This window comes from Equus quagga, chromosome 6 (assembly GCF_021613505.1).
Source record: "Equus quagga isolate Etosha38 chromosome 6, UCLA_HA_Equagga_1.0, whole genome shotgun sequence".
Classification (NCBI taxonomy): Eukaryota; Metazoa; Chordata; class Mammalia; order Perissodactyla; family Equidae; genus Equus; species Equus quagga.
The window spans coordinates 135,517,481-135,535,498 of NC_060272.1; the positions used below are offsets into that span (position 1 = coordinate 135,517,481).

At 58.1% G+C, this 18,018-nt stretch overlaps 1 protein-coding gene across 1 annotated transcript in view; it reads right to left on the reverse strand.

Annotated features, from left to right (window-relative positions):
- The window catches only part of LOC124240945 (serine/threonine-protein kinase WNK2-like), a 115,436-nt gene that overhangs the window by 79,169 nt on the left and 18,249 nt on the right, over window positions 1-18,018 (reverse strand). The window contains exons 3-5 of the mRNA XM_046664276.1: window positions 3,939-4,111; window positions 3,484-3,704; window positions 617-774 (exon numbers count right to left, since the gene is read on the reverse strand). Of these exons, the coding sequence (XP_046520232.1) occupies window positions 617-774; window positions 3,484-3,704; window positions 3,939-4,111 (552 nt within the window). The remainder of the gene's footprint in view (window positions 1-616; window positions 775-3,483; window positions 3,705-3,938; window positions 4,112-18,018) is intronic.

Sequence of the window (18,018 nt, forward strand, 5' to 3'; positions counted from 1 at the left end):
GATGGGGGGCAGATGCCCCGGGTGCCAAGAACCATGGCTCCTCATGTGTCTTCAGAAGGAAGGAGGGTGCATCGGGGTCTGCACGAGGCAGCCAGGACTCGGGGTCGTGGGGCCTCTTGCCCGCAGGCACAGATGGGCAGTGAGGGACCAGGGCCCAGAAACTCTAGGCCCAGCTGCTCCGCCCTGGATGTGGATGCTCCCTCCCCGTTCCCCACCCAGCAGGATAGTAGAGGGAGGACAGGAGGATCTGTTTGCACAGCCGAAGCCACGCAATTAAAGCTGATAACTGCCTGGGGACACGCCGCTGTAAGATGGGGAAGCCAGCAGCCCCCAGGGTGGCCTGAGTGCCTCCTGGCGAGGCCCTGCCAGTGCCCCAGCCTCACGGCACTGTGTGGACCGTGACAGCCTCTGGGTACCATCCCAGCACCCTTATTACTATTACTGCTGTGTGGTTTCCACCTCGAGCCCAGAGACCTGAGCAACCCTACCACTAGGCCTCAGTTTCCCCATCTGTAAAGTGGCTTCATTCCCCTCCCCACATGGCTGCTGTGAGGATCTCATGGAGCGAAGAGACCAGCCATGGCGCATGGTCCACCGTGGTGACCCGTGGACTTACACAGGTGACCTTGCGGTAGATCTGGGCAGCGTTCTGGCACTCTGAGTAGGGGTACTCCGAGGTGGCCATCTCCAGCATGCACATCCCGAAGGCGTAGACGTCCACAGACTCGTCGTAGTGCTCCTCGTACATCTCGGGCGCCATGAACTCAGGGGTACCTGTGGCCGAGAGCAAGAGGGTCAGTGGTCACTGGGCCTAGGAGCCCCTCGCCTCCTCCCCATCCACGTGCCAGGGTCAGCCCGGCCCCCGCGCTCTGCACCATCAGACCTGGAATCCAGGATTCCAGGAGTGCCCTGCAGACAGAAGTTCCCCAAAACTCTCCCAGACCCTCCTGAGTCCGGGTCAGATCAGTTCGCAGAGCCACCGCCTGCCCACAGAGCTGGGAGACCATTACTTCCCAGGGGCTGGGGTCTGTGTCCAGAACGCTAGAGCTGCCACGTCCAGGAGCAGACCCCCACGCTCACCTCTCCTACCCACGGGCCTGGTGGCCCAGAGCAGACAAAAACTCATGCTCCCACAGCGCCACTTCACTTAGGAAAACCCAGAAAGGCCCCGTGTCCCCAGAGAGGCCCCACACGCAGAGCGTGCAGCAGCACAGACGATGAGGCAGCTGCCTGGGACAGCTGGGCAGGCAGCACTCACCTGGCAGGTACCAGCCAGGTGTCAAGGTGGGAACCGCTCACACATCCTAAGCACAAAAGGTTTAAAATAACGCTTACTCTGAATTTTAAAGGACACGGGAGACTTGACCGTAGGCTGAGTGCCATAAACAACATACACAACTGCACGCGCACGCTGACTCCCTGCGTAGAGCCACGAGCACAGACCAAAGGCCTCATCTGGAGGGGTTCCAGCTGACTTCTCCTTTAGTTACACTGCTCTGGGTTCTTAAGTTTTTCTGTAACAGACTTTTGCTTTAAAAATCACAACCACCTTTCATTAAAACGGGTCCAACCAAGTGTTTGCTGAGCTGAATGCAAAGAAAAGAGGCCGCTGACCTCGACAAGCTGATTCACCTTCTCCGTCTGTGCTGAGTCTGGGAGATTTTCAAATGCTCCAGGTTTTTAAAAAAGGAGATGCAAACCAGCACACACAATTGTGTTAGAAAGCAGGTGGGGGCCACGTGTCCGTGGACATCTGAGATGCGGCCACGTTACTGGGGGGTTGCGATTTCTCCTTGTTTACCCCTAATTTCAATTTAACACGTATTATATGTTTAACAAAAAAGTCAACATTTTGGGAAAAACAAGAATCTATGTTTAGATTTATGTATATGCATAAAGAGTTCTGGAAGATTCCATCAGAAAGAATGGAGCTGAGTGGAGAGAGAACAGGAGTCTGAGGGACGCTGCACTGGGAACTCTTCCTCCTCTTAGGCTGTTGAACCACATGATTATGCTGAGAATTTTTTGTGCTTGGCCGTGTCCATCCACAGGGAAGCGGGAGAAGGGAGCCTCAGGGCTGCTGGCAGGAGGCCGGGAGCTTAGCCGGCCCAGGGGGCCTCCACTCACCAGGGGGCCCTCCACTCATCTGGCTCAGTCTCTTCTGAGACCCTTGGGAACCAGGAACGCTGCTCTGGAGGAATATTTTAAGGCCCCAGATGACCTGGCTTTGGGGGTGGGCAGTGGGTGTGCGGGGTGCCCAGCTCCCAGCCAGGATGGGGACACCCAGTTCTGTACATGTGCTTGGACCACAGACATGCCCAAACTTCCTCTCTTTCCTCACACTGTAGCCATTTAAGTCTGAACGTTAAAAAGAACATGCTCACACACACATGTGTGTGTCCAGTGCCTTCTGGGCACACCGGCACCTCCTTGGCCTCCACAGCCAGGCCCAAGCCTACTGTTCCCATTTCACAGACAGGCAAACTGAGGCCTGGGTCAGCTCACGCCCCAGCCCTCGTCTCCCCCAGCAACCACCCTGCCCCAGACATCAAACTGCAAACCCACTGCCCCTGCAGGAGAAGCTTCCAGATTCCCAGCGGTTTCATTATTCTACAAACAGGCCGAGTTCTGTCCCCCAACATGCAGCAAAACCATGAACTCAAATCCCTAAGACCAACCTCTTGTCGTCCTGCTCATGGGGGAACCAGCCCTCACGTCAGGCACTCAGGGCCTCACCTAGCCTCTCCCAATCCCCACCTCCCCTCCCCTCCCCTCCCCTCCATCCCATCACCTCCCCTCCCATCCCCTTCCATCCCATCCCATCCCATCCCATCCATCCCATCACCTCCCCTCCCATGCCCTCCCATCCCCTCCCCTCCCCTCCCTTCTGGGCTTCTAGAGCCACAACCTGGAGCCACCTGGCCCTGCAGCACTTTCCAGACATCTTGAACCCCGTAAGCAGCTGCCTGCAGCCCCTCCAAGCACTCTCTTTGCAAAGCCTGGGAGGGTCCCCATCCAGGCCCAGTGGACACGTCATGCCCCCTGTGTGCCACGTCCCCACCCAGGGCCAGCACACCAGACCCCTATCTCCACACGGCAGCTACAGGCTGGGGCCCCACCCAGAAAGGCCACTGGGGGCTTCTCAGAGAAGGATGAGAAAGGCAGAGGCAGAAATAGCCAGCAAAGAGGCATCCACACCCAATCCCTCAGCCTCATGCCCGGCACGCTCACTCTGTGCCCCCAACACCCCAGGGCTCCTTCTGTGGGCCTCAAGCTTGGGGTGCCTGCCTCCCCACCCAATGACGCCAGCTCCAGCCTCACCGGCCACCAAGTCCCCACGTCCCTCTGCTGTCCAGGCCTCCTTCCTGCCCCTGAGTGCACAGAGCACCCCCAGCCTCATCGCCTGACCTGCACAGCCAAGGACACACACACAGGCCACCGGAGGCTGGCCAAGGGGCCGGGGACACAGAGAGACCAGCTTACCAATCACACTCTTGGCAAAAGACGCTCTCTTGAGGGTGGCCAGGCCCAAGTCGCCGATCTTCACCGAGCCGGTGGGCCCAGTGATGAAGATGTTGTCACACTTGAGGTCCCGGTGGATGATGGGGGGCGTCCTCGTGTGCAGGAACAGCAGCCCCTTGAGGATCTGCCGGCACCAGCTGCGCAGCACCTTGGGCTTCATCACCTTGAATCTCTTCAGGTACCTGCGGTGGGAGCGCGGCTCACCGGCAGCTCAGGTGGGGAAGGGCTTCTGGCTGCTGGGGGGCTGTGTATTTATCACCCAAACAAGGACACTTCTGAGAGAAGGGTGCTGGCCGCACACCAGCCAGGACAGCCCCAGGCAGAAGGCGTGCCCGGCGCCCCAGCCATCACAGCCCCTGCACCCTAGGCCAAGCCCACCCCCAGGCCCCGGCCAGCCAGCCGGGTGGCGCGCTCACGTCTTCAGTGTCCCTGAGGTCATCAGCTCGGTCACCAGCACGATGCACCGCTTCCCCCTGGCACTGGACTCCCAGAAGTCGTAGAAGCGCACGATGTTGGGGTGCTGCAGCCCCTTCAGCATCTCGGCCTCCTCCTTGAACCGCTGCCTCTCTAGCTTGGTGAGCTTCCGGTCCTGCAGGGAAACACAGAGGCTGAGGCGAATGCCCCGCACGGCCTCCCCACCAGGCGTCCACGGAGGCGGGGGCGATCCCGGGCTGGAATCCGCCAGGCCACTCTCTCTGCTCCTTAGGTGAGGAGCACAGCAGAGGGAGGGGATCAGATGTCCAGGGTCACAGAAAGTCTGCCCGGGTCCCGAGCCCTGCCCGCCTTTCCCCAGAGAGAGCAGAATGGCTGCTCATGGTTCTCCAGCGCCCATGACATCCAACCCTGCGGCCTCGTCGACCCAGGCAGCCCCTCCTTGCACAGGGAGCTCAGCGCAAAGACCTCTGGGCCAGAGACCTCTGCACTGCCCACACAGCAACGCTCACATCCCTCCCCTAAAACCACCTCCGAGGCTGCACCCCCTCTACCCGCTTCCTGAGCACTGTTAGAAGGAAGAAGCATCAGTCTCCTTCTAATCTACATGACTTCATGGACACGTTCGCGACCACGGTAGATGAGAACCAGAAAACCAGGACTCACCAAGCCCACATGGGTGGCGCTGGAGGACACGGCTGACGCACCTCCCGGGCCTGGGAGCACCCATGTCCTGGGCACCGACCGCGACTTTAAGTTTACACAGGAAAGCGCAACACCCCCACCTCGTCCAGGGAGCCACGGATGGGATGCCACGCCCCACCAGGGAGACCAGCAACAACCCCCAGCCCCTCCCTGCCCCACCTCATCCTGACCCTGCAGCCTGGGTCCTGGCCCTTCCCTCCCTAAGACCCTCCAACAGATTCTCACCACAGAGCGCTCAGAGCAAGCCCCAGTGCGCTATCGCCAACTTCATCTCATGGACGACCCTCACCTCTGCTGAGCCCAGCACAGCCTTCTCCCCCAAACTGAGCACGCGCCCCCAGCGCCACATCCTTCCCGGCCCAGCCGGCCCACAGAGCCCGTGCCTGCGCCCTCCCTACAGGAGGGCTCCCAGAAGGGAACGGACACATCTGAGCACGGAGCGGCGAGCCCTGAGGAGCCCTGAGGAGTCCAGGAAGAGAGACGTGGGGAATTTGGAGATGCAGGGAAAAATCAGAGCTGAGAGGAAACGCAAGCCAAGATGCCTAGGGTCCTTCCGAGAGACCCCAAGGATATCCAACCAGACTCCAAACACTCCAGAGAGAGGGGCCTGGGACCTTGACAAGGCCGTCTGACTGGAATTCTATCCCAAATGGTGCTGTCCCCATTGGGTGTTCTCCCTCCTGCCAGCCCCACCCCTATAAGCCTCTTGGCCTCTTCATGCACCAGTGGGACCACACGGCATGATTAGCAATGGGGCAAAGAGATATCAAGAGAAACCAGGCTCGGCTGGTCCCAGAAAAATAAGCAATTCAGGGACAGAGGCAACTTTGAAAAAATCTAGTTCATGTCCTCATAAGGACCCAAGGGGCTGACACGTAAATAAGAGCACGCTTCCACTTAAGGAGGAAGATCAAGGAAGAGCTCTTGCAAATTGAAGCTCAATGTTTTAAAAATAAGACATTCTGTAATCCAACGAAACATCAAGTACAAAGAAGTCAACATTTAATCTAAATAATAACATGGAAACATGTTCTGCTCATCAAAAATGATGATTTAAGAAAATAAAAGTCAAGCCACCGAGCGAGAGAAACTATTCTCAATGTATGTTTTTGACACGAGACCAGATCCAGAATACAGACAGAACTCCTATAACACGATAATAAAAAAGACCTGAACAGATAGATCACAAAAGATGCAGAAATGGCCAATAAGTACATGAAAAGGTGCTGGGCATCCTGAGTCACCGGGAAAATGTCAATTACAACCAAGAGATCCCACTTCCCACCCACCAGTAGGGCCATCATAAAAGGCAGGATCGTCCCAACCACAGGGCAGTGGCAACAGCCAGCCCTCCAGCACGGCTCCCGGGAGCACAGTGTCCGAGCCTCAGCGGTTCACCCCTGCTCAGGCCCAGCCCCTCCTCCAGGCACCCAACGGAAACAGACGGAAGCGCACCCACTCATAACAGCCCCAAGCCCCAGAAAAGGCAGAACTAACATGTGCGGCTGAAACCTGAACAGTGCTCGCCTCTGGGGTGGGGGAGACGCGGGAGCTGAGAACCGGGGCAAAGGGAATGGTCTGCATCAACGGAGGACACGTCACACCGGGCGAGCATCTGTCGACGCGCATCAGCTTGTACGCCTAGGACCTGTGTTTCCTTATATGTCAAGTATAACGCGATGTAAGAAACATGTGAAAGCATCCAAAAACCAAATAAGAGAAACAGAAGAGAAACATCAAGAGATGTGAAAGAACGAGCTGGAAGTCCCAACAGCAGGTACCAGGAGAGGGCAGAGGTCAGCATGGAGAAGGCGAGAGCAGAACACCGCCCTGGGCTGAGAGCACCACTTAGAAAAAATGCGTGTGGACAGCCAGGTCAGAGTGAATGAAAAATGACCCACGTCCAGACTGTTCCAGCGAAATCAGACCCCCAAGGACTGAGGGCAAGTCCTACCTGCCCGGATGGGCACTTGGTCTCATGGGCAACTCTGGGTAAAGCAGACAGGCAGCATCCTTAAAGTGCCAGCTCCGACCTGGAATTCTATACCCAGCCCAAAGGACATCAGACCACGCAGCCAGGACTCACCCTCAGACACGGGAGAACCCAAGGTTACTTCCTGCGCCGGGTGAGACAGCGACTGGAAGAAGTGTTTCTGCAAAACTCAGCCCAGTGCAGCACAGGGGACGCAACACAGCCAACCCCAGCGCCCGTGAACTCGGCGCAGAGCGCGGGAGGCTGGCGAGGAGCTGGGTGCACCACCGGGGGGTTCCCCACGCGGGAAGCCCATGTGGGGCAATGACGTTTCAGTAGCAATTCCCTTCCAATGGTCTGGTCCCTGATTCCAGAGGAAATTCACAGAATCACTTACAGTATCAATTGTTTTGCCAGAATTTCAGCAACAATCAACCTAAAACAAAGATATCACTGTAGTTTCAAAGCAAAGCATTTAGTTATAAACAATATAACTAACAAAAACCGAGAGGCAGAGTGGCACATGCCACCGTCTTCGTGTCAAACACCGGCGAGAGGTGACAAATCGGACTCAGAGGCAGATCGTTTCCACGGCGCCTCTTGGCGGGCCCGGGCGGAGGTGGGAGGGGACAGACTTTATTTATGTCCTAAGCCACTGGGCTATTTTTAACGAAGTGACACACCACTTGATAATTTGAAAGGTCAGCTGGCGTGTCCTCAGCTCGCTGCCCAGTGTCCCTTGCAGAGCTGGCCTGAGTCCTTGTCACTGTTTGTTGACCGCCGGTCAGCCTCGTTAGATGAGCGACTCCATGGAGGCAGAACCACCCCAGCAACTGGCACGTTGTCACTGTTTGTGGGATGAACTCATCACCTGACGTGCTGGGACAGCCTGAGCTCAGGGACCAGGGCAGGAAGAACGCCCCCATCCCGCGACCCCCGGCCTCACTGGAGTCAGGTCATTCTCGAGGCTTGGTGTCGAGGAGTGGGCTCTGCTCACACAGCATCGCCCCAGGACAGTTCACCAACCCAGACAGGGCAGGTGGTCACCCAGACCTGCCTCCCTCCAGCAGGTCCCTGGCACTGCATAAACAAGTGGGCCCTGTTCCTCCAAAGCCGTGAGAGTTAATCGGATTATAACGGATAAGAGCAGAATTCCAGGACAACGCCGGTTCTTGTCTCCTCCGAGGAAGAGGCCCAGCCGGGCACAGACAGCACCCTCCAGGCGGGGCAGCAAGGTGGTCAGAGAAGGACAGCCCCCGGTCCAACAGGCCCCTCCCACACGACCCAGGGGTCACCAGCTCTGCCCCAAACAGCCCCACCAGCGAGGGCTTAAGTTGTCAGACCCAGAGCGCCACCCTCCCTGCACTCAGGGGATTCTGCGGCCATCTCCTTCCAGCCAGGCACAGCCCGACCAACCCTGCGAGGACAGAACTGCCCGGCGATGCTAAGTCCAACAGGGGAAGGCAGATCCACACACACAGGGCAGAGAGGGGACACAGCAGCCGGAAGGAGAGTGCCCAGAATCAGCACAACCAGACTCCTACGGTGACAACCTCTCCAGCCCCATCTGGTTGTAAATTAAAACAAAAGAAAGCCTCAAGGTCTTTAGTGAGAACTGTCCCATGTACAGTGAGCCAGCCCAGGATGGGGGGCCAGGGACAGGGTGGGCCCAGGACGGGGCTCCAGGGAACAAGGTCCCAGGAAGGGGGTCTAGGAGCAGGGTGGACCCAGTATGGGGTCCGGGGACAGGGTGGGGCCGGGGCCGGGGCGTCACTGGCCCCAGCCAGCGTCTCTGCACACTCTGGCCCCAGGATGTCCCTAGTGGAAGGGCCTCCCCAAGTCGGGAGGATGTGACCCCGGCTCACCCCCAGCTGTGGGGCCAGCACTCACCCACCCTTTCACCCTGAAGCGAGGAGAAGGTGCAGGGCCCGGGTCTGGGGGCAGTGAATGCACAGGGAGCTGTGACAACCTCAGGGGAGGGCAACAGACAAATACACGCCACAGGACAGGGCAAAGGGACAGGTGGGCAATGCCAGCGGGGGAGAAGGGCAGCCCCCGCCCACCAGGGTGCAGGCAGGGCGGGGGTCCCGGGAGAGTGCAATTTACTCAGCACAGGGGCCAGCAGCTGGCACCAGGTGGGGCTGTTCTGACTCGTTTGGGGACTAGGCTGCCACCAAGGCAGCAGGGGCCGGACCTGACAGAGGGACATGCTCACCCTTCTCCAACATTTACTGCGGTTTTAAAATAAACTCACTTCTCCACCTCGCTCATCTTAAGCTATAAAATACTCCTGCCCTGACCTCAGAAGACGAGGCCCATGTCCAAGGAGTCAGAGCCCCGACAGGAAGGGTGTGCAGAATTGCAGAACATGGAAGATCTGCCAGGCAGGGGCTCAGAGGACCAGGAGGGGTGGCCCGCCACTCCCACAGCATCCCTGTCACGCCCTGAGGGGGAAACGGGGGGGCTGGATCCGGCCCCTCCTGCTTCTGTAGATAATACTATCTTCTTTAAAGCAGGATGCCGAGGTGCACAAGGGACTCAAAACCAGTGTCTTTAAGGGGAATTTGCTCTTTTAAAGGCCACCTGGGCCCCTGCCCTCCCGACTAAGGCAGAGCCACCAGCGGCCAGCCCCGCCGGCCCGCCCATCTGTTTCCTGCAGGACCGTGCAGACCGGTGCCCTGGCGGTGGGCGAGCTAGAGCTCAACCACGTGGCAGAGGCTTAAGTCATTGTGCAGGGCGTCATCTCCAGCATTTGACAATATTGACCTTGTTTCTAATGCTCCTTGAAAGGGTTCCCGCGGAATTTGACCGTCTCCTCAGCCGTTTTATAAAAACGTGAATAACCGTCTCTAACTCCAGTCCGGATTCGCATCTCCACTCCATGGACCTAATGTAACACCGTCTTCCTTAAAGTCTTTTATCGATCGCCCACCCACACTTCTCTGCCATAAAATGACGTATAGTGGATTCAGGGTGTTTTGTTTCCTATGGTCACTTGGCTCTGAGGACCAAACGTCCTTCTCCTGGTGGAGTCACCATCACAAAATATAGTGTACGGCTGGTGGACAAACAGACCTCACGTGGTGACACGCGTGTCCGACGGAACCGGGTGCCCTTCTCCTGGCAGTCCACGCACGGTCCGCCACTGCACTGAGGCCCGGCCAGCTCTCCTCGCTTGAGCCGGCAGACAGGGCCCCAGAGTTCTCTGGACTCCTTCCGAATGTGTCCCCAGTCCCAAGCGAGCGGTCCTTCAGGACCAGCTGGCAGCCCCATCAGGGCCGTGTCCAGTTCTGTGGACACACAGGGGGTCTGTCCCAGCGTCTGTGGGGGACCCATCCCGAGACCCTCACTGGAGTTCAGTGTCACTTTCCACCCTCAGTAGAGCCAGCCCTGAGGTGAGGTCCGGGGGAGGGGGGTGCCCCCTGCTCACCTGTCAGGGAGCCCCCACGCCTGGCATGAGGACGGGTCAGTTTGGGGACAGGCCCTCTGCCCATCTCCCACCCGGGTTCTGGGTTGCAGGTGGGCCATAGGACACCACCCCAAGCCCACCCACCATGTCTTGACCAGGCAAAAACAGGGCCATAGAGGGAAGCCAGCAGGGGTCGGGGAGGGGTGGGGGGTGAAGGCACCTGCTTGGGCACATGGCCACAGGCCACCAGCATCCATCTGGGCACAGGTGCCCTGGGGGCAGGCACATGCTGGGCAGGCCTGAGTCCTCCCGTGGTACCCACCACCAGGCCCTGCCCTCCACCCCACAAAACCTCTCCTGGGACCTCAGGCCTCGTGCGGGCCACAAACAGCCCTGAACCAGCCCCACAGACAGCCCTGGGCGGTGACAGACCGCCATGGCTGACATAGGCTTCCTCCTGGCACAGCCCCTCCCAGGCCGCCCCTCCCAGGCCTCCCCAACACGGCCTGGGGGTCAGCCCTCCACTGTCCAGCCAGCCCCTCCAGGCCTGGCCGTAGGGTCTCAACTCCACAGTCGTGGCCTTGATCCCCCCACAACAGGACAGGATGGAGGTCTCCTGGGGGTGTACAAATGCAGGCCTGTTCTCTCCTGGATGCAGGTGGACAATGGGGAGCAGGCCAGGGACCACAAGGTGGTGGGACTGAGCAGGGCTTTGCTTTCCTCAGGGGGACAGCTGCCCGAACCTGGGACCCAGGCTGGAGGGAGGGTCATCACGATGTGAAGTGCCAGTGGAGCCTGCGGAGCACAGGAGCCAGCAGGAGAAAGCCCGGCTCCCTCCTTGGGCTCCAAGAGGCACTGGCCTCCCAGCCAACTGGACTGTCAGCACTCGCCCGAGGTGACCCCGAGGCCCAGCGGGCAGAGGCTGGGTGGCCACCCCTGCACCTGACCACACCACATGTCTGGTTTCTAGAAAGGGCCAGGCCCACCCCAGGCCACTGCCCCACGGAGACACCTAAAGATAGCTGTGGACGCACCACCGACACAGTCAGCCAGGATATACACCTCAACCAAGGACATGCCTGTGAGGAGGGCAGGGCAGGACAGCCAATACCACCCCACGCCAGGGCCAGGATGTTGACGGGGCAGCCCCTTCGGGGCAGGGCCGGTCAGGAGCCGCACCCCCGACAAGCAGTTGCCCTGGCCCCTGAACGGAATCCAAAGGCTGGGGCACCCCAGGGTAGCAGTGGGGTGCAGGGTCCTGGTAACAACCTGCTGAATGCTGTGGACCCTCCCCCAGAAAGCAGACCCCTCCCCCAACTCTGGGGATGCCCAGACCCACAGCTCTGGGTGCTCAGGAGCAGAGAGGAGGGAGACCTTAATGCTTCCTGCTGCAGAAGACCCTGTCCAGCCAGGTCCTTTAAGCCCTACCCTCAGGAAGAAGTGGCCTGGACCTCACTTCTCTCCTGTCCAGAGGCCTTGGTGGCCTGAGCAATCCCACCAACAGATGGAAGATGGCCTCAGAGGCCAGGTTGTAGGCATTTTGACCACCAACAGCCTCAGGCCAGTGTCTGCTGAGTGGGCATGCTCCCAGGCCTGAACACCCACAGCGTCTCTCTGGGCCAGATGCTTGGCCAGGCTGAGGGACGGGGGTGGGAGAGCATCAACACCAGGACCAAGTGCATGCGATCCACAGAGGCCCAGGGAGCTGGGGGTGAGGGAAGGCCCCGAGGCTCACATCTGCCACAATCCTGCAAACCGACTCCTCAGTTGCCCCCCAAACTGGCAGCATGAGCCTTGGGGCCACAATCAAGACGAGACAGCAGGTGCTCAGTGCACATGCCCGTGAAACAAGCCACCAGCTCCGGGTCAGACTCCCTGGAGAGCAGGGAGCCCCCACATTCAGCACATTCTCCCCAGGGCTGTGTGGCCCAAGATGACAGTTGTGAGCCACATGTGGCTCGAGATGACAGCTATGAGCCACATGTGGCTATGGGCACTTGACAGGCAGCTTGTCCAAGCTGAGATGTCCTCTTAGCATAAGATATGCACTAGATTTCTAAGATACGGTGTTTTTTCAAATAGTTTTTTAAATCTCATTAGTAATCTTATTATATGTTAAAAAGACAATATTTTGGATATACTAGATAAAAGAAAGATATTATTTTAAAACTAATTCTGCCTGTTCTGTTTACACTTTTACTGTGGCTATTAAATTGAGTATTACACGTGTGGCTCAAATCACCTTTCTACAAGACTGTGCTGCCTTAGTGCATTGGCCCCACCCAGTAGACTAGACGCTGAGACGTGGGGCACAGCCTGGGCGGCCTGACAGGGTCTGCCGAGGAAAGGAAGCCTCGGTGAACACGCAGGTTTCAGTGTAGTCCCTCCAGAGCACCACACGCCTGGAGAATGGATGAACAGAACAGAGCAGCTCTCACAAAGGATGTTGCTCAATCCGAGACTGATTAACACAGTCTGCTCTTGTTCTAATCACCTGCTAAGAGCAAAAATAAATCCTGTCTAGAGAAAGACAGAATCACCCACAACCTCAAACATCTCTGCAAGTTTTAAACACGTCAATCAGAAATGGCAAGGGAGACCAGGAGACAAGACCAAGTGATAGAAAATCAAGAGGAAAAAAAAGCAAGCAATAGCAATGAAGTCCCAGATGACCCACATATTGTTGTTATTAGACACAGACATTAAAATGACTGCAATTGGTGCAGTCAAGAAAACAGACAGCAAGATGGATAACTCACCAGAACTAAAATCTATGAAATAAGAATCAAATGGAAGCTAGAATTAAGAAACGAAACTAGGAACTCAATAGATGGGTTTAACAGGAGATTAGACACAGCTGAAGAAAGGATCAAGAAAATGGAAGACAGGTCAGCACGTAATACAGACTGAAATATGGAGACACAAATTGGTGGAAAATACAGGAAAGAGGATAAAAAACTTACAGAACGCAGTGAAAATGTCCAACCTATGCATAAATGGGTTTCTGGAAGAAGCGGGCATGAAGAATGGAACAAAAGCAATGTGTATAAGATAACACCTCAAAGTTTTCCAAAATGGAATCAAGACATCCAGACACAGATTCAAAAAGTGCTATAAACCCCAGCAGGTTAAATACAAAAAAACCCACACAAGGGCACATTACGGTAAAATACAACTTCTGAACACCAAACACACAAAGAAACTCTTAGAATCAGCATCACAAAAGGCAGGCAGGGTGGGCAGACAGAGTTCAGTGTCCTGAGACCCTCGAGTTGCCCAGGATGTTCACACCATACTTCAATAACTCAAGGATACATGTTGGAATCTCTAGTGGAACCACTAAAAAAAATAAAAAAGAATAAATAAGCAACTTTCTAAGAGCATACTTCAAACCACCCAAAGCCCAGAGCTCCAGGAACGGTCCATCCAGTCACAGGGCAGACACATCTGAGACCACAGCCCGGTCGTTAAATTACCATGACGTGGATGCAAAAGTATGCAATGAAATAAGAGCCCCAAATTACACACACACACAAATTACATTAAAATGAAGTGAGGTGAAACAACCAGTGGGACAAGCACAGCAGCCCAGTGACCCTGCTCTGCCACCCTCCCTCCCTCCCCAGTCGTCCAGCCTATGGCCAGGTCCCCCAAGTGTGCCCACTGCAGGAGCACAGCCATCCTTGTGGCCCCAATCACCTGTGGCAAGACGGCACCTGTGTCCTTCCCAAGAGCAGAACAGAATTCCAAATCCAACGCAGGACCAGGGCTCAGCGGGTGCCCTCTGAGGGGGTTTGCTCCTGGTGGTGGGAAAGCCACCTACCCATCTCATCACTGAGGCCTCGAGGAGCCTCACCTGGTGCCAGACACTTCACCACCTTCCCCTGTGATGTGTCACCTCCAACAGGTGGGACCTGCCCCGAGGCCCAGGAGTGAAGCCGGTCTAGACACCCTGTGAACGGGGTTTCGGGAGAGCCGGTGTGGGCGTCCCTCCTGTCGCTCACACCCTAACGGGTGAGGACATGCCCCCACCTCCTCCACACCTGCACCTCTCTCCCCCTCACGTGAACATTTACCCGTGGCCATGACCTGCCGGGTAGCCGTGCACCAGGCCCACGAGGCTGACCTTGAGACAAGACCTCTGCCCTCGGGGCTCAATTCCATAAGCCATGCAGGTTGATGCTGCCCCACTTTACAGAGGGGTAAACTGAGGTTCAGAGAGGCTCAACACCTCCACAAGCAGCAGGTCAGAACACGACCCCCGGCCAGCCTGGCTCCAGCTGCCTCCGGACGTGTGCGGCTCCTGGCAGCATGGCTGGCATGGTGAGGCATGGCTGCGGACGGCGGGCGGATCTCAGGCAGAGTGGAGTACACGTGGTTGCAGACGGGGGGCCTGAGGGGACCAAGGAGAGCACTCACGGAGAGCAGGGTGGGTGCCGCTCTGCAGACAGCCAAGTCCTGCTCACACCCCTTGCCAGCCGGCCACCCTGGTCAGCACCCTCACTGGCGGGTACCCCCAGTCACCAGCACAGGCCCAGGGAGCATGGGCACCTGGTCTCCCCCACACCCACCCAGCCACACTCAGCCCAGGGCCCCATACCCAATGGTCCTCCCCAAACCCACAAGCAGGAGCACCACAGCCTAGGGGGTGGCGCTCAGCAGGGAGAGGTGGGGATGCCACTCATGGTGAAGGACTGCGCACGAAGTGGTCAGCAGGTCAGCCACCCTATGTGCATGGGTCAGGGCCCCAGCTCCACCATCCTCACGGCACAACCCCCTCCCCATCAGAGCACAGGGCATCGAGAAAGTGCCAGCACTCATCAGCATCCTTCAGTGTCCTTCATCCCTCAGGCCACAGGTGAGTGCGTCCCTCATCATGCCACTGGGCGCCCACAACTCTCCAGGTCAGGCCAGGGCTCAGGTTCACACAACCTGCAGGAACTGGCCCTGCGGCTTCTTCGCCATTGACACAGTGACCTTCCTTCCAGGGCCTGGCTAAACAGGGAATGCCTGAGATGGGTGTAGACACTCAGCCAGTGTAGACCATAGCCACGCTCTCACTCATGGCCTCCTGTCCTGGGAAGCCCTGTGACTCTCTGCAAACCAGACACGCCGGCCGTCCCCCCGACTCAGAAGGAGCCTGAGGAGGGTGCCCCGAACCGTCACTGGGCAGTGGTGGCTCTCAGCACTCACATCACCCTCACCTGACCAGAGAGGCGGGTGCCTGCCCGAGGCCACACAGCTGGACGCCCCGGATGGGCCTGGCCAAACGCTTCCCCTCTGCCACAATGCAGGCGTGTTCCCCCCACCGGGCACAGCTCTCTCCTCTGAGCTGCTCCTCCTCACCAGTGCCCCCCAAATCCTATGACCCCAAAATCCTACAACCCCCAAGCCTCTCAGCAGCCATGGGAGCCAGGGGTGAACAGGCACACACAGGAGAACATACGCAGAAGCACGTGCTTGCTCCTGGTCTGGTCACAGGAGTGGGTGCTCCTCCCTTACAAAAAGCTGGTTTCTCTACTGTTCTCAGAACATCTCCCAGGAGCACACAACACGAGAGGCGGGCAGATGCTGTCAACACAGAACTCCAGGTTCAGTCGCAGCACACCATGCCAGCAGGCACGGGGACAAGGGAGGCCGGGAGAGAGGCACGCGTCCACGCCCATCTCAAGTCCTGCGGGGCCCAGCTGGGACTCCAGCCTCGGGCCCCCACGGGGACGTCGTCCAAGGCCACAACCCCTGCATGTGTCTGGAATTCTTCACTGGACGGTTGTTTATAATCGTGAGAAAGAACCGGACATCCCGGGACAGGCTGAGCAGGCGGAGACGGAGGTCACGCAGACCACAGGGGAGTTACGAGTGATGACTTCCGAGGAGAGCAACGAGCAGGCAGGCGCGCAGGCAGCCGGCACCAGGCTGGGAGTTGACAAACCCACACTCAGCGGAAACGACGGGACGGGCTGCGTGGGGTAGGGGAGGGTCCCGGGCTTTCTTCTTCCTTCCCTCCGTCTCCCCAGTTCTCTGCAATCGGCTGAAATTCACGAAACTAAAAACAGAAACCGTCCCAGCCTTGTCCCCAGCCGTGCTGGGGTGCGGTGTCTCCCCGAGGCCATGCGCCTCTCCAGAGCAGGGCGCCCAGCTCACCTCCTCCAGGGCGCCCTTTGGTTTCTGCTCTATAAACGGCCAGGGGTTTGCATCAAATGCACTCACTGGAGACAGAATCCCCGACGTTGGAAAACCCACAAACCCCACCCGCGTCTCTCTATGGGCTCGGACGCCGCTAGGGGCCAAAGAGGAGCAGCTGCCCGATCCCCGGAGCACACACTGACCCTCTGCGGGAGCTGGGGAAACTGGGGGTCCTGGCTATGGGGGATGCGGCCGAGGTCCCTAGAGATCCGGGCAGGTCTCACGCACCAGGTCTGCACTGGGGATTTGATCCAAGTCCAAGCATTGAGAAGAAGGTAAAGTATGGCCGATTCCTGAGAATAATGGGGTGGATGAGGCTTCTCAGTCATTGTCTACTTTCAGGTCTCTCTGGAATTTCCATGATGACAAGTCAGAAATAACATTGGGTGTTCTGGCCATCAGTAAGCTTCCCACCCGGCTGGCCCTGTGTCTGATTTGAACATCCCTGTTCAAATGGGCATGGCCCTGTTGGGGCAGTCTGGCCAGGCACGGGCATTGTGGGCAGCACACAAGCCCCCATAAGCCACCATCACCCCCACTGGGCAGATGAAGAGACAGAGGGCCAGGGAGCAGCTCTAGGTGAGCCCACAGTGCTGCACCCCCAGCATCTGCACAGCACATTCCCCAAGGAAACCCAGGAGATGGGGGCGTGAGGTCCAGGAGCTGCGCCAGGCTGGACTCACTCCCAAGGGGCTGTGGCTCCCCACCCGAGGGCGGCAGGCGCATTGTGGGCCGAACTCAACGCCTGCTCCTCGAGGGCGACCCGGGCACACGATGGCCCAGCACTAGCTCACGGGACAGACTGTCCATCCCCAGCCATGTGGCCGCCACCCTCCCTGGCGTCTGGATCAAGACACCTGGAAATTCACCCCTCAGCCCAACGGCCCGGGTGCTGGGCCCAGAAACGGGCCCCACACCCATGGGGCCTCTCAGGCGCCACAGTGGTGCCCCTAGCAAGGGTGGGGCCCCGTCAGGGGCAGGTGTTAAATGCTGCGTTCAGTGCGCTTCCAGCCACCAGGACCAGGGTGAGGGAGGACCTTCAAAGAAGCAAGGGGGCCCCATGTGGTAGAGGAAGAAGCTGATCCCAGACATCCTGCCATCCATGTGGGCTCTGGGGGGACGGGAAGGGCATCTGGGAAGGAGACCTCCAGCAGAGACGCCCCGGGCCAGCCAGCCTCATCTGTAAAATGGGCCCTGGTGGGGGTGGGGGGGAATGGCGGAACTTGTCAAGTGGGCTCTGCACAGGGTCTGGAATGCAGACGGTGCCAGAAAGCAATCGCCCCAGGCGCTCCTGATGAGCTGTTACTATGACCACTGGCTCAGCCCCAAGGCTCAGGGGCTTCAGTCAGGCCACTCCCACCCCTCTCCTGCCATCCAGAGGCACTGCCTGGAGCCCCCTGGAAACCCGAAGAACTGCTGCCCCAAAGGCTGCTCAAAGGAGCCGGCATCTCCAACCCATTCTGCAGGACCCCACGGGGAGGGGCCCCATAGGGTAGCCCTCAGGCCCAGTGTCTCCCAGAGCAAAGGCCTGCTTGAATGCTGTCCCCAGCTCTGTGTGTGCTCACTCAAAGAGCAAAAGTCAACACCAAAGATAAAATAAAATAAAATCTCTCTGCAGTGCCAAAAATACCTCCCCACGGGATGAGAGAGCAGGCGCCAGCTTCCACAGCAGCAAGTGTTGCTATGGATACAAGGCTCCAGCCAGCAGGGGGGTGGGGACAAAGATGGGGAAGGAGGACAGAGACGGGGGAGGGGGACAATGACGGGGGAGGGGATAGAGATGGGGGAGGGG